The following is a 14,271-nucleotide window of genomic DNA, read 5'->3' as shown; positions in this document are numbered from 1 at the left end:
AGACATACAAGTGGCCGACACACACATGAAAAGATGCTCAGCATCACTAGGCATTAGGTAAATGCAACTTAAAACCACGAGATAACCACTTCACACCTAGTGTGATGCCTATAATCAATAAGATGTGTAGGGGAGGATAAGGAAAAATGGAAAACCTTATATATACATTGCTGGTAGGAATGTAAACTGGTACAGTTGCTATGCAAAAACAGTTTGGTGGTTCTTCAGAAACTTAACATAGAGTTACTATTTGACTCAGCAATTTCATCCTTAATTATAGACCCAAGAGAAATGAAAACATATATCCACACAAACTTATACATGAATGTTCATAGCATTATTCATAATAGCCAAAAGGTGCACACAACCCAAATATCCACTGATTTGATGAATGGATGAATAAAATGTGATATATCCATAAAATGGAATATTATTATTCAGCCATAAACAGGAACGAGGTACTGATACATGCTACAACATGGACGAACCTTGAAAACATTATGCTAAGCGAAAAACAGTTAAACACAAAAGGCTTTGTGTCTGACACAATCATACACAAAAATGTATGATTCCATTTATATGAAATGTCCAGCATAGGCAAGTCCACAGAGAAAGAAATATTAGTGGTTTCCAAGGGAGGATGGGAGGGGGAATGGGAAGTGACTGCTTAATGGTACAGGGTTTCTTTTGGGGGTGATGAAAATTTCTGGCATTAGAAGGTGATGATGAGAATTAGAAGGTGGTGATGACTACACATTATGAACCCACTGAATTTGTACTGTTTTAAATGGTTAAAATTTTGAATTTTATCTCAACAGAAACATTTTTTAAAACTTTAATGTGCACACAGATTCCCTGGGGATCTCATTAAAATGTAGATTCTGATTCAGGAGGTCTGGGCAGGGCCCTGAATTCTGCATTTTTGATAAGCTCCCAGGTGACACCCCTGTTGTTCACCTACAGCCACATTTTGAGTAACAAGTTTACTCAAAGGGCCCTTCCACTGTGCCGCCTTAACGATTCTGCATCTCAGGTGCCTCACCTCTTGAACTAACTCCTGCCCTGTCCACCCCTATAAATAAGGAGGGCGGAAGTACAGGTCTGAGCCTGCAGGGGGTGTGAGCCTCAGCGCATGGGAGCAGATGGAGAAGGGGCTGTGGCTGCGGGGGTCACTGTCAGCAGACACAGAGGGGACCAAAGGAGTAGCTTTTATTTTGCACAAAGCTGAGGACGGCAGCCCAGAGCTCACGGCTCTGTTCTCAGAGGAGAGCTGTTGTATCACTGCCAGCTGTTGGGTGGCTCCTGCTCTGGTGCTGAGAGGCGATCTGAAAGAAAGGGGGCGGCCTCGGAGTGAGCAAACAGGGTGCTGAAGGCTGCCTGCCCTCCCCTCCCAGTCCCCTGGGGACTCCTGTGCCAGGACGCAGGGCTCGAGGGAGCAGGTGGCAGTCCCTCCACTGCCAATGAGAGGGATGCCAGGCTTTCCTGATAGGGTTTGGTGGCGGCAGAGGAGTAGAAGGGAGATGGGTAGGAGCTGTGACGTGTGTAAATGGCCAGGGAAGGAGGCAGCCGCTCTGAGTCAGGGTGGTGCTGAGAGTGGAACTCTTCCAGGTGCCCTTACCCGATGCTGGGCTGCAGCAACCCCGGGCGTGGGGGCAGAGAACACTTGGGGTGAGCCCGGAGGATGCCTCCCACTTCTGTCCCAAGGAGGAGCTGGAGCCTCCCTGGCTTGTCCAGGCTACACCATGGGGGTGGAGCAGCCATCCCCACCCTGCTGCCCAGCCCTGGAGGCTGTCATCTCTGCTACCTGAGCTGCTCACCGGCTCCTCTGCGAGGTCGGGGATCAGGCTGAAGGGGCCCAGGGGCAGATTCCAAGCCAGCTCCTCCAGCTGAGCCAGCAAGCCTTTCACTTCTGCCTCCAGGTGCTCCACTGTCTTCTCCACCGTCTAAAGCAAGGAGAGAAGTTGGGGGAGGAGTAGAGGACAAGAGTGGTGACAAGTCCCACTTAATCAGCCACATCCTAAGGAGCACCTGGAAGTCCAGTAGGGTGTGGTGGGGGAGAGAACTGGGTGCCAGGGGACCTGGGTCCTCTTGATTGAGGCCCTGCCCTTGCCTGCCTCTCAGCTCCCCAGATAACAAATTCCTAGGAGCTCACTCTCTAAGGCTGCTCGCTCCTGCCTCTGGCACTCAGGAGGTTTACCCAGTCATTGGTTTGGGGCTTGGAGGGACTCTGGGATTCTTTTTTCCATTTCAGGGTGTCACCACTGGGAGCTCACATTCCTTTTGTTACCCCGCCCCCTGGTGGCAATTCTGCCAAATGACAGTATTGGGATTTTGAAATTTTCTTTATTCAGGGTTCTTAACTTTTTTCACAAATGAGCCCCATTAGCAGTCTGGTGAAACCTACAGACTGCCATCAGAAAAATGCTTTCATTGAGAAAAATAAAACATACAGGATTTCCAAGGGTATAAACTGCAGTAAAATACTATTAAACTATAAAAATTAAATTTTGATATAAACATTTATCTATTTATTAACTTATTTAACACCAGGTCTAACAACTACTGAAATTTTTTTTTCTTTTCTTTTCTTTTTTTTTTACTACTGAAATTTTGACATACTGATAGTAAACAATATATTGAGATATTCACAATGACTATAATAGGATGAAATTATCTGTGATTTCTATTGCTGACAAAGTCACAGTGCTGTTAATACTCCTGCAGTTTGTTGTCTGTATTTACAGTGAGTGAGAATGCTAAATCTCAGCTAAAGGTTTGTGGAAATGAAGTGCAATTTTTTTTCCCCACACAAGTTTATGGACCCCAGGTTACAAACCGTGGCTGTGTAACAAAACACCGCAATTGAATTTCCACCTTCTCATCTGGTGATTATGGGGAGATCTCTGGCTGGTGGGAAGCAAGGTCCCGGGGAGGCAGGGTCTGTTGGGGGCTGGACAGCCTAACAGCCCAGGTAGGGCAAGGAGATGTTTAACATAGTGGCCAGGGAACAGGATTGGCCCAGATTTCCCCAACTTTCCAAAGCAAGATTGGCCTGAACCCTCCAAAGCCACCAGCCTGGCAGGTGGTCCTGAAGCTGCATGCCCTCTCAGGTCACCCTCATTACCTCCTCTATGACGTCTAACCGGCCATGGACAGCCATGTGTCTGTCACACCCTGCAGTCCGAGCTGGGTCTCCTCGGGAGGGGATGAAGGGTTCAGCAGCTGTAGGAAAACAAGTCTTGTCACTGTGGGGCCCTCGGTTTCCCTGTAACATTAGAGACTCCTGCAAACATGGGGCTCAAGGGAGGTGGGTCCTAAAAACAGTCCAAAGAGAAGCAGAGGAAGGCTCAGTGTGGATCAGGGTGTGAGTGTAGGGTTGCCTCACTCACTTGGCCATGGTCTCCTACAGACCCAAGTAGGCTTCCTTAAGGAGGTGCTGCCTGAACTGGGTAAGAAAAGGAAGGGAGGAAAGGTTTCAGCCAGAAGGAACGGCATGTGCAAAGATAGGAATGAAATAGCATGGCTCAGTGCACAAACCCTCAGGAAGCCTGAAGTGGCTGGAAAGTACAGGGTGGGTGGGAGTTGAGACTGGAGAGGTGGATCGTGGAAACAAGGCCGGGCCCTAATAAACCAATCACAATGCTTGTTTTGGGGTTTATTTAAACAGGAGAGTCATGCAGTCATATGTGAATTTTTAAAATACAGAGAATGGATTGGAGAGATTCGTTTTTGAAGGCAGGAAGTTACTGCAGTAATCAGCGTAAGAAGTGATGAAAGGAGGCAGTAACCGTAGGAAGAGAGGAAGAAAATGCATGGAGATATTGTAGTAATAGTAATTGACATTGGTGACCAGTTAGTAACATCTGACACAAGTGAGTGCTAAACAAATGTGTTAACTCAGTCAACCTCTACAACCAATTATTAGCCCCAATTTACACATAAGGAAATTGATGCACAGAAAGGTGAAATGATACGTCTAACGTCACACAGCTAGTAAGCGGAATATCTGAGGTTCAGTTTGTTCAACATCATTTTCCTCCCCAACGTTGGCTCCTCCTTCGTTCCTTACACCACCAACCTTCACACCAGAAGTTTAGGGCCCGGGCTTTGAGCTCAAGTTGCAGTATTGGTGGCTCTGAGATAACCTGCAGGGCGTCTGAGTTGGCCGAGTCCTTGGAGAACATGGACACACAGAAAGGAGGATGCTGCCCCAGAAGCAAGGAGAAGCCAAGAGCTTTCAAAAGGATGAAGCAGTCAGCATGGCCTAAAGCAGCATGGAGGTCTAGCAAGATAAGGACTCGGAGCAACAGAAAAGTGGATGCTGAATGCCGTCCCAGCGCTTTTAGTGGAGAGGTGCCGACAGAGCAAAGTCTAGTCGCAGTGGGATGAGAAGGGAAGGAAAAGTCAGGAGGAGGAAACTAAGATCCTGGAAAACATTTCCATGAAGCCTGGCTATGAAGGAAGGGAGATCAGATCACAAGGTGATCTAAAGCAGTGTTTATTGTTGTTGTTTCCAGGTTTTTAAGCATTGAAGAAACGCAACCCTGCTTATAGCCTGAGGACAGGAGGAAGCCAGGAGAACTGAAAGAATGCATTTCCCGAAGAGATGTGAGGCCACGGAATCCAGAAATGGTGGTGGGGCTAGGGGTCACATGTGGAAGGAAGAGAGAGGAAACGCAGCAAAAATGGGTAAAAAAGTTCTACTTAAAGGGCCAAGAAGTTGAGGGAGTCCCACCTGATGGCCTCTGTTCACTCGGTAAAGTAAGAGGGGAACCATCTGCTGAAAATTCATGTAGGGTTAGGAAAGGAAAGCGAGTTGTGAAGTATTATCAGGAATTCTGTGAGTGGGTTGTTGGACACAGACACTAAAATGGGAGCCGTGGTGAAAGTATTTCCACCATGGAAACTGACAAATGCTTTTTTTTGTTTTCCGAAAGCCAGTGTATCAGCCCGCCCCTGGGTAAGAAGCTTGAATAAAGAGGGGGCTCCAAAAGGGGATGAGGAGAATGAGGAAGGCGGTTAGGAGGATGGTGCAGAACAACCTGACATCACAAGGAAGCCCTCCCGCAGCAGCTCAGCAGGTGGGTGTCAGCAGCAGAGACAGATGGCTGATGAGCTGAAACCTGGGAGTCTGTGGCATGAGTGCGGTGAAGAACAGAGTGCAGAGGAACTGAGGATTCGACCAGCAAGGGCTTAAGGGGACAAGCTCGGGCATCTAGCTTGAATAACGAAGGAGAAGGCAATAAGAGGGCCAATAATTGGGAGAAATGGAGGGGCTGAGGGCACTGCAGATCTCAGTGAGATGATGGGAGTAACAGAAGGAACAAGTGATAAGGGATATTGCAGTTTTAGCTTTTAGAGGTAGAGCAGCTTCACAGTGACAATACCAAGGCTGTGGGCATCTGAAGTAGAGCAGGGGTAAGAGTTTTTGGACTTGATCTTTGTAGATGCAAAACTCTTGTAAGACCTCGATGTTGGCTGGGTTGCCCGAGGGGACATATAAAGTTTCCCAGGAGGTTGGCAGGTCTTGAGGTAAGGATAGTGAGCTATTTTGCTGGTGATGAACGTATAACTCTGAAGGCTGAGTGACTTGTCTAAGATCACACAGTCAGCGAACGACTGGACCCCAGGCACCCTGGCCTTCCCCTGGCCCCACCTCAGCCAGCTGGCCTTCTGGAGCTCTGTCAGAGTCCCCATGCCCTGCGAGTCCCTGGTCTCAACTCTCTCTGGATCTCAGCTCTTCCACTCAGGGGCGAGAACCAAGCGCAGGGGCAAAACTTCCTTCTACTCTGAGCATCTTTTGTGGAGAACAGTTTGGGTTTTTACATTCTCCCTTTCATTATGTCGATCCACTGGACATATGTCCATCCACTGAACTTAGAAAAACCTGTTCAAAAAACAATGGTGGATTTCCCTGATGGCACAGTGGTTAAGAATCCACTTGCCAATGGAGGGGACGTGGGTTCGAGGCCTGGTCTGGGAAGATCCCACATGCCACGGAGCAACTAAGCCCATGCACCACAACTACTGAGCCTGCGCTCTAGAGCCCGCGAGCCACAACTGCTGAGCCCACGTGCCACAACTACTGACGCCCGCACGCCTAGAGCCTGTACTCCACAACGAGAGAAGCCACCACAATGAGAAGCCCATGCACCACAAGGAAGAGTAGCCCCTGCTCGCCGCAACAACAGAAAGCCCGCACGCACCAACGAAGACCCAACGCAGCCAAAAATAAATAACTTTAAAAAAAACAATGGTCTTGGGACTTCTCTGGTGGGCCAGTGGTAAAGAACCCACCTTCCAATGCAGGGGATGCCGGTTCGATCCCTGGTCGGGGAACTAAGATCCCACGTGCCGGGGGGCAACTAAGCCTGCACGCCACAACTACCGAGCTCGTGTGCCTCAACTAGAGAGCCTGCGTGCCGCAAAACTACAGAGCCCGCGCACCACAACTACAGAGCCTGTGCACCGCAACGAAGATCCTGCATGCCGCAGCTAAGACCTGATGCAGCCAAAAGAAAAAAAGAAAGAAAATAAATAAGTATTTTAAAAAACAACAACAATGGTCTTCTTGTTGACTTTAGGGAGGGAGGGGATGTTATAACTTTGGTTATTTTTTTTAAGGGAGCCTTTTAGAGGTCTATACTGAGCATATTTATAGGTAAAATGCTATGATGTCTTGGCTTTACTTCAAAATAACCCAGGCCTGGGAGTGGGAGGAGGCATGGGTGGGAGTATTGAGCAAACAAGATTGGCCAAGATTGGTAACTGTTGAAACTGGGTGATGTGGACATGGGGTTAATTCTGCCATTCTCTCTACTTTTGTATGTATGGTTTGAAATTTTCCATAATAAAAGCCAGTTCTCTGATGGGGTTGTTAGCAAAAAGCTGAAGCCACGGGCTTCGTGCATTGATACAAAATGTTCAGGATGGGTGTCGGGGGGTGGGTGGTCTGAGAGACCCCACCTGGAGGGCTGCGCTCCATTCTGGGCTATTCATCGTGAGAAGGCTTTCGACAGGCAGAGGCAGGGCTAAAGGCGGCCACCGTGAAGGGACTCCAGATTTTGACTCCTTTGTGCCAGCTGAAAAAACTGGGGTGCTCAGCTAGAGAGAAAAGATTTCGAGGGGGCAGGCAGAGTTGTTTTCACCCAAATAGAGGGCTGTCAGGGAAGAGGGGGTCTGTCTCGGTCTAGGTCCGGGCCCACACACACCCTCTGCAAGCTCCACCCAGGGGCCTTAGGCCAAGACGTTCCCCTGAGTCCCACCTGCCCCCTCCCAGACCCTAAAGTACTCTTCCCCCTCCTCCCAGCTTAGGCCAAGAGGAAGCAACATGACCCTGCCGGCCAAGTGGGGCTCTGCCAGCTCTGGAAGTCACGAACAACATGAATCTGCTCCCTCCCTCAGCCTAAAACATCCTGTTCTCTACGTGTCAGCGATGAGGGCTCACTTGGCTCCCAAACCCCTCCAGGGAAGAGGTTGGGCTGAGGTTGCTCTCCAAATCACACAGCACTAATGCATCACATCTGGACGCAGCTGCGCCCTGGGCTGCACTGCACAACCGTCCGTGAGCTCATCCAGGCCTCCGGAGGGGCTCTGCGGAGAGAGAGCTGGGGCAGAGCCAGGCCACCCTGCGCTGCGGCTCCCTCCCCCACGTGGGTGCTCATGGCATTGACCTCAGCGCATCATGGCAGAAAACACACTGCAGACCTCCGTTCCCAGCCATGAATTGGTGCGGGGCCGTGGGAACTTTCTTCTCCCCGAGCCTCTGCTGCCTCCTCTGCAACACGGGTTTGGGGATGGGGGCGGAGGCACTGCCAGACGCAGCTCATCCAAGGTTTGCCTCTGTCTTTCAGGCCTCAGAAATTAGCTACAAAGACCGAACCAGGATGAGTCAAGGACAAGTTGCTTCTTGGCCCAGAAGCTCCCGCAAGGCAAGAACTGGGCAAGGGCTCCCTTTGCTTCACGCTTCCTCACCAGTAGAAAGGGGCTCACGATAACGCCAGTTTCACGGAGCTTTGGGGAAGCTTAGACCAGAGGAAAAGTGGGGGAAGCTGAAGGATTATCACGACTGACCATGCGCCGCCAAGGCTGTGGTTCCCGGTGCTCCCTTCCCTCCTTCGCTCCCGCCCTCCCTGACCTGGCCAGTTGGGAAATGGACCTTCTTGGATGCAGGGTTGTTTTCTCTGGCCTGGCTTCCGCTCAGGGCCTATGCGCACCCCGGATGGCGGGCGTGGGTGGAACATGGTGAGAGCAGGCTGCCAGTGGAGACGGGAGGCCCAGTGCAGGCACCAGTTAAAGGGACACGGCCACTGGGCCTCCCCCCCACCCCTCCCACTGACAGGCATAGGAGACCTTTTGTTTCTGGATCCGAACACTAAGAAGGCGCACACAACTCAAAGGATTTCTGACCCTGAAAGGTGCTGCTTTGACCAGCCACACTTGGCACTTGGGGGTTAATTCTATTTGACCACAGTCAATATAATAGTCTAATAAATTTGACCACATTTGATATTTGTATTAAAATTTGTGCTTCATTCCAAACCATCAGTGTTTTTTTGTTTTTTGTTTTTTTTAAATCAGAAGAACACTATTTTCAAACAACTATATGAAGAACTCTAGTCTATGGATGTGCTCTGGCTGAAACAGGAGAGGGACCCTTGAGGCCCCTAAGAGGGAGCTCAGATGCTAAGGAACATTTTTGTTTTGTTTTGGGAGTGATACGTTCTGTCTCCCTTGTTCTCTGGTCATTTTCCAGATGTGGATTTGAGCCTTGCCGATCACTCTGAGAGCTTACCAATGTCAGTCCAATACAGTCGGCGTCTGGGTAAGTGAGGATACAAGCTGAGCTGCTGCAACACAGAGTCCCCCTCAATCACACGTGTGTTTATTTCTTTCTCACATATCAGTTCAGAGGTGGACTGGCTGATGGTCAGGGCTGGCAGGCAGCTCCGCTCTCCAAGGCCATCCAGGAAACCAGATTCCTTCTACCTTGGAATATGGTGATTTATAATCCACTGGGTTATAAAGTACTAGAACATTCCTAAACCCGCACCATGCTGAGGTCTAGGAAGCCATCCAGGATAAACCTCTCTCCACACACTGTCTGGGACTCACAAGTCTGGGAGTCAGAGGCACGGTCCCACCTCCACTGAACTGTGTTCTTTGCCTCTGACTCAGCTTCGTCTGTGAGGGATCTGCCCTGCTCTGTCTACTTGGTGGGACTGCTGTGCTGATCCAAGGGGATCCTGCATTTGAAGTTGCCTTGGAACTGCCAGATGATGTGCAAATGCCATGTAGGTCATTCACCAGGTGGACTGGAGACTAAGCAGGTCAGTGAAAGCCCTTGCAGCCCCGCCTCTCCCCCTGGAGCCAGTGCCTTTCACTAGATCACTCTGACCAGGTCTCCTCAAGACGGGGAGGCACCTGCTCTAGGACTATACCTGTGCAGGAGTCCAAGGGATGCTTGGAAGGGGCTTCTCCGACAAGCAAGCAGAGGGCTCAGGGCTGACCGGGCTCTCTGGGCTCTGTTACAAGCCAATCCCACTTGCTGGATCCTTAGTTTCTTCACCTTTAGAATGGGCACAACCACACTCTATATTTGAAGCTACTGTCAATTTGTGATCAGTTATTCTGGGCCAAGCTTTTTGTTGAGTGCTTACATGCATTAACTCATTTAATTCTATCTGTGAGCTCAGTACTCTTACTTATCAGTTTTTTATAGATGAGAAAACCAAAGAGGTTGAGTAACATGCCCAGGACTACACTGCTAGTAGGTAGTGGGGACAGGATTTGAATCCTACCTGCAAGACACTGTCTATACTATGTTCTGGCAGTTCTGTGATGAGTTAAGGGCCTCCTATCTTGGGGGGTCTCAGCTTCCTCCTTCGTAAAATGAGGGGCTGGACAGGAATGGGGCAAAGGGGACCTATACACATGACATCTTTGCACCTGTCTTGAGGCCCAACAAGAGCCCAACTGTGTACGTTGAATCAGATTGTCTTTGAGAGGTTCCCTCCCCACAACATCCATTTTTGTAAGAAGAAATGCAGTGATCCTCACCACAGCCCTTCAGCGTCTTCCTCTTCCACCCAAAGCAAAAAGCAGAAGCCCAATGGAAGACAGATGTCCACAGAGACCTGGCATGGTGGTGGACAGTGAGAGCTTCCCCCCGTGGGCCCCAAGGCATGGGTGAGAATGGCTAATAGGACTAGGCTCTAGGACTTGATATCCCTCCAATAGCAAAATAGGAAAGGAGATTAACTGAAGCCTTAACTTAAAAAAAAAAAATTCTCTACAAGTAGCATAAGACAGTCTGCTTCACTCAACACATAAAGAACTTTTATAGATTGATATGAAAAAATCCCACTACCACGATGGAAAAGTCTAAGACAGTTCACAAGAATTAGCAGAAATGACCAATACGCCTTTGAAGAAAAATCCAACCTTGGTAGTAATCAAAGAATAGAAAATTAAAGCAATAAACCATCTTCAAGTATTCTTGCAAAAAAAATATCTAATTGGAATTAGCTGAAGCTTCTAGATCTAACTACCAGTTTATAGACAATATAGGGGAGAGAACAATTTAAATGACACCTGGGGGATGCAATCAGCTAAAATTTAAATGGGAAAAACTTTATAAGACTAACAACCCAGTTTCTTCAAATAAATTTTAAGAAAAAAGAGGGGAAAAAGAACTTACTAAAGAAACTTAAAACTCACTAAAAGAAACTTAACAGATATATCAACCAAAAGCAATGTGTGTACCTTATTTGGATCAAACAAACCAAATATAAAAACATCACACAATCAGGGACAGTTGAACGCTGATTGGATATTTGATGACATTACGGAATTATTGTCCATTTTTAGGGAGTGATAATGGTATTGTTATTAAAAGATTATTTATCTTTTAGAAATACATAAGGCAATACTTACAGATAAAAATATATAATGCCTGGAATTTCCTTTAAAATAATCTGAGAGAGGGGAGAGAAGGTGGGGATGATAGATGAATCCAGATCTGTCAGGAATCCATTCTTGTTGAAACAGAGTGATGGGCACATGGTGGTTCACTATACTATTATTTTTATTATTATTATTCTTTTTCAAATTATTTTCCCATTTAGGTTGTTAAATAATATTGAGCACCGTTCCCTGTACTGTACAATAGGTCCTTGTTGGGTATCCATTTTACATACAGCAGTACGTACATGTCACTCCCAAACTCCCTAAGTATCCCTCCCCCACCTCCCAACCATAAGTTCGTCGTTCTCTAAGTCTGTGAGTCTGTTTCTGTTTTGTAAAGTTCATTTTTATCATTTTTTTTAGATTCCGCATATAAGCAATATCATATTTGTCCTTCTCTGACTTACTTCACTCAGTATGACAATCTCTAGGTCTCTATTCTGTGTTTATATCCAACAGATTTGATAATCAACAGTTAAGAAAAACCATGGTATATTGTCTGAAGTCTGAAAGGTTATACACAAAAATGTGTGAACTCAGTGTGAAATTACATTAATATGTTTATACTCTCCTCTTTTTTTTTTCTTAATCTGGAGCAATGAGGATGATCAGGAGGAAAATAATGTTTAAAAATGGCTTTAAGCTAAAATGTATATACCAGTCATAGCTAAAGGGGCCACAAAAAGTCTGCCACTGTGGGCGGCCAGCTCCTCCCTCTGGGGGAGCACAGACTCGGCTTTGTCCCCTCAGCTCCTGGAGGTGGGGACTCCAGGCAAGATGGGGCGGGGCGGGGAGGCAGAGAAAAAGGACAGCACCTGGGCCTGGCTCTGTGCTGCATGGTCCCAGCCACTCCTCACACAGCCTGTGAGGAAAGGGTTGTTGGTCCTCCTTAGCCAACCTCAGTGGAGAACTGGGCCTCAGAGAGCTCAGCGGAGCTGTCCGAGGGGACGAGGGAAGGAGACAATGTGTGTTGACAGATGTTCCGTGCTGGGTACTTCCCTTTCATCCAGCTCTGCTGGTGGGTACCATTCTCCTCACATTACAGAAGAGGAAATAGCTTCAGAGAGGTGACATGACTCACCCAAGTTCACTCAGCCAGGGGCTGCCCAGGATCAAGACTGGCCTCAACCCTTTCCCTGGATGCCCACTCCCACAGTTCCCTGTGCCTGAAAGGGGCTGGGCCAGGGGTCAGGGGAGCTTCCATCTTAACACAGGGCAGGGTGACTCACAGCCACCGGCTCCAGGTTGATGGGGGAGCAGCCTTAAGTGTGGACAAGGGCCTGGCTGAAGGGGTAGGGTCCCTGGATGCCTGGAGAGACTGAGCCTTCCCCTCGCCCGTTCCCCTGGGATGGGCATCAGCTGCCTCTGGTTGAGGCCAGCAAGAGACCTTGGGTAAATGGGAACGTGGTTGTAAAGTGCTGTATAAAGTGCAGTCTTGGGGTGGTGGAAGGAACGCCTGTGCATACAGTCAGTCCCTCTGCAGCCACCTTGTCCGAGCCTCACCGGTGAAGGGGCAGCACTAAGACTGCTGTCAGGGAAGGCTAGAAGGGACAGGGCACGGCAAGGAGCCCAGCCAGTGGAGGGCCTCTCCCTCCCGCAGCCTCCTCCCACCCACCCAAGGCAGCTCAGGCCCTCAGGGAAGCTCTCCAAAAGGCTGACAACTGGCCTCCTCCACAGGCTGCAGAAGCCCCTCAGACTACCTGGCAGGTAAAGCCGTGGCCTCCAGGGGCCTCCTGCCTGGGCCCTGACCGGCTGTGCTGGGCCAGGCCTGGGCGCCTCTGCAGGCCCTCTGGGCAGGGCTGGTCTGGAGGGTGGGGAGCTGGGGCTGCCCCACCCTGCAGACTTGACCTTCCACCTTGTGATCCTGGTCTCCTCCTCTCTTTCCTGTCGACCTGGGGCAATGGGTTTCTCCACTCCCTCTCTCCTTTTTTGTCTCTCTCAAAGCGGCCTCTCTTCCTCAGTATCCTCTCACCCTTTCTCTCTCCCCCACCCCCTTTCTCTTGCCATTTTAGTTCCTCTATTTCCTTCCTTCTTGTTCCGTTTGCCTCTCAAACTCCTTTTTCTCTCTATCCTCCTCATTCATAGTTCAGACCCATCTGTCTACCTCCAAAGTTTCTTTCTGTCCCAGCCTCTCCCTTGCTCTCTGTATTCTTCCCTCTCTCCTTCGTAATTCTCTCTGTTCCTCTGCCTTTATCTCTCTGCCTTTTTTTGTCTCCATCTTTCTCTGCAATTTCTCTCACCATCTATCTCTCTCTCTCCCTCCCTGCATCTCCCTCTCTCCATCCCTCTCCATCTGGCTTCGTTCCCATCTCCCTCCCTCTCTCCTGCTCCTTCCTCGCGGTCCGCGGCCTCCCCGACCCTCGCCCTGCGTCCGGGCCCCACTCACCGGTGAAGGCACCCGAGGCGCGGAGCAGGGCAAGCCCGGCCAGTGCGCAGAGCAGGGGCCGCATGCTGCCGGCTGGCGGAGCGCAGCGCCGTGTCTGCCCGCTGCCGCCCTCCCCGCCCTCCCCGGGATCGCGCCGGCCCGCCCGGGAGGAAATGCTCGCAGTCCCCGCCAAGATTCCTGGGCGGCTCCGGGCTTTCTGGCTCGAGCGAGCCCGCCCCCTCCAGAGACCCCGCGGGCGGAGGGGCGACGCGCCAGGCTGGGCGCCTCCCCTGGAAGGGGCCGCGCTCTGAGCCCCCGCGCCTCCCCCGGGCCCGAGCGCAGAAGAGTGGGCAATGCAGCCAGGGGTCCAGTGCTCCGTTATGAGCCCATTTCACAGACGGGCGGACTGCAGTTTGGAGAGAAGTGCCACCCACACCTGTGGCACGGGATCTGAATTCCTGACTGCACGGGGTGTGGAAGCTTTTCTCTGCCCACCAGGAACGAGTAAGCAACTCTCATGACATCGGAGAGAGTGTTCAGCACATACTTAAGGTCTGTACAAGTTAGTGTTAGGTAAACTTTGGAGGGGGGAGAAAACGAAATAATTCTCATATTCACATGTCTGCACTTGAGGAGTTCGTGGTCTAGTGACCACCCCAGTATGAATGAACAATAACTAAGCTTTGTTTGATTTATTCTACATACACCATCTCTCTGATCTTCACTGCACCCCCATCAGGAGTGCATCATTACGTCCATTCTGCAGACCAAGAAATTGAGGCTCAGAGATGTTAAGAGCCTTGCCAATAGTCACACACTTGGTGTAATGTGGAGTCAGGATTTGAATCCAGTTCTGTTCTTGGTAGATAATAATATATTGATACAACGTATTAGTGAGAGCTGGGTTCTTTCTCCATTCTAAGCAAACCCAGAGTAAGAGC

The 14,271-nt window shown here is 49.6% G+C and overlaps 1 protein-coding gene across 1 annotated transcript; it reads right to left on the bottom strand.

The window, feature by feature from the left end:
- Positions 1-412: 412 nt before the first annotated feature.
- Positions 413-13,697, bottom strand: PLAC9 (placenta associated 9). Its single transcript, XM_067710376.1, has 4 exons — positions 13,352-13,697; positions 3,125-3,222; positions 1,805-1,943; positions 413-1,325 (listed from the first exon to the last, which is right to left on the bottom strand). Exons 1-4 carry the CDS (start codon positions 13,413-13,415, stop codon positions 1,279-1,281), a joined length of 348 nt encoding a protein of 115 aa, XP_067566477.1. The 5' UTR covers positions 13,416-13,697; the 3' UTR covers positions 413-1,278.
- Between the last annotated feature and the right edge of the window lie 574 nt (positions 13,698-14,271).

Source organism: Pseudorca crassidens, chromosome 16 (assembly GCF_039906515.1).
Source record: "Pseudorca crassidens isolate mPseCra1 chromosome 16, mPseCra1.hap1, whole genome shotgun sequence".
NCBI lineage: Eukaryota > Metazoa > Chordata > Mammalia > Artiodactyla > Delphinidae > Pseudorca > Pseudorca crassidens.
Note: the sequence above shows the minus strand (reverse complement) of the source record. Positions and strands in the feature narration are given on the sequence as shown.

Excerpts from the sequence above, each read along its gene's own strand:
- PLAC9 (XM_067710376.1), bottom strand. The coding sequence starts at position 13,415 with ATGCGGCCCCTGCTCTGCGCACTGGCCGGGCTTGCCCTGCTCCGCGCC. Across the intron at positions 3,223-13,351 it reads CGCCTCGGGTGCCTTCACCG|CTGCTGAACCCTTCATCCCC; the intron begins GTGAGTGGGGCC and ends GTTTTCCTACAG. Across the intron at positions 1,326-1,804 it reads GGAGCCGGTGAGCAGCTCAG|ATCGCCTCTCAGCACCAGAG; the intron begins GTAGCAGAGATG and ends CCTTTCTTTCAG.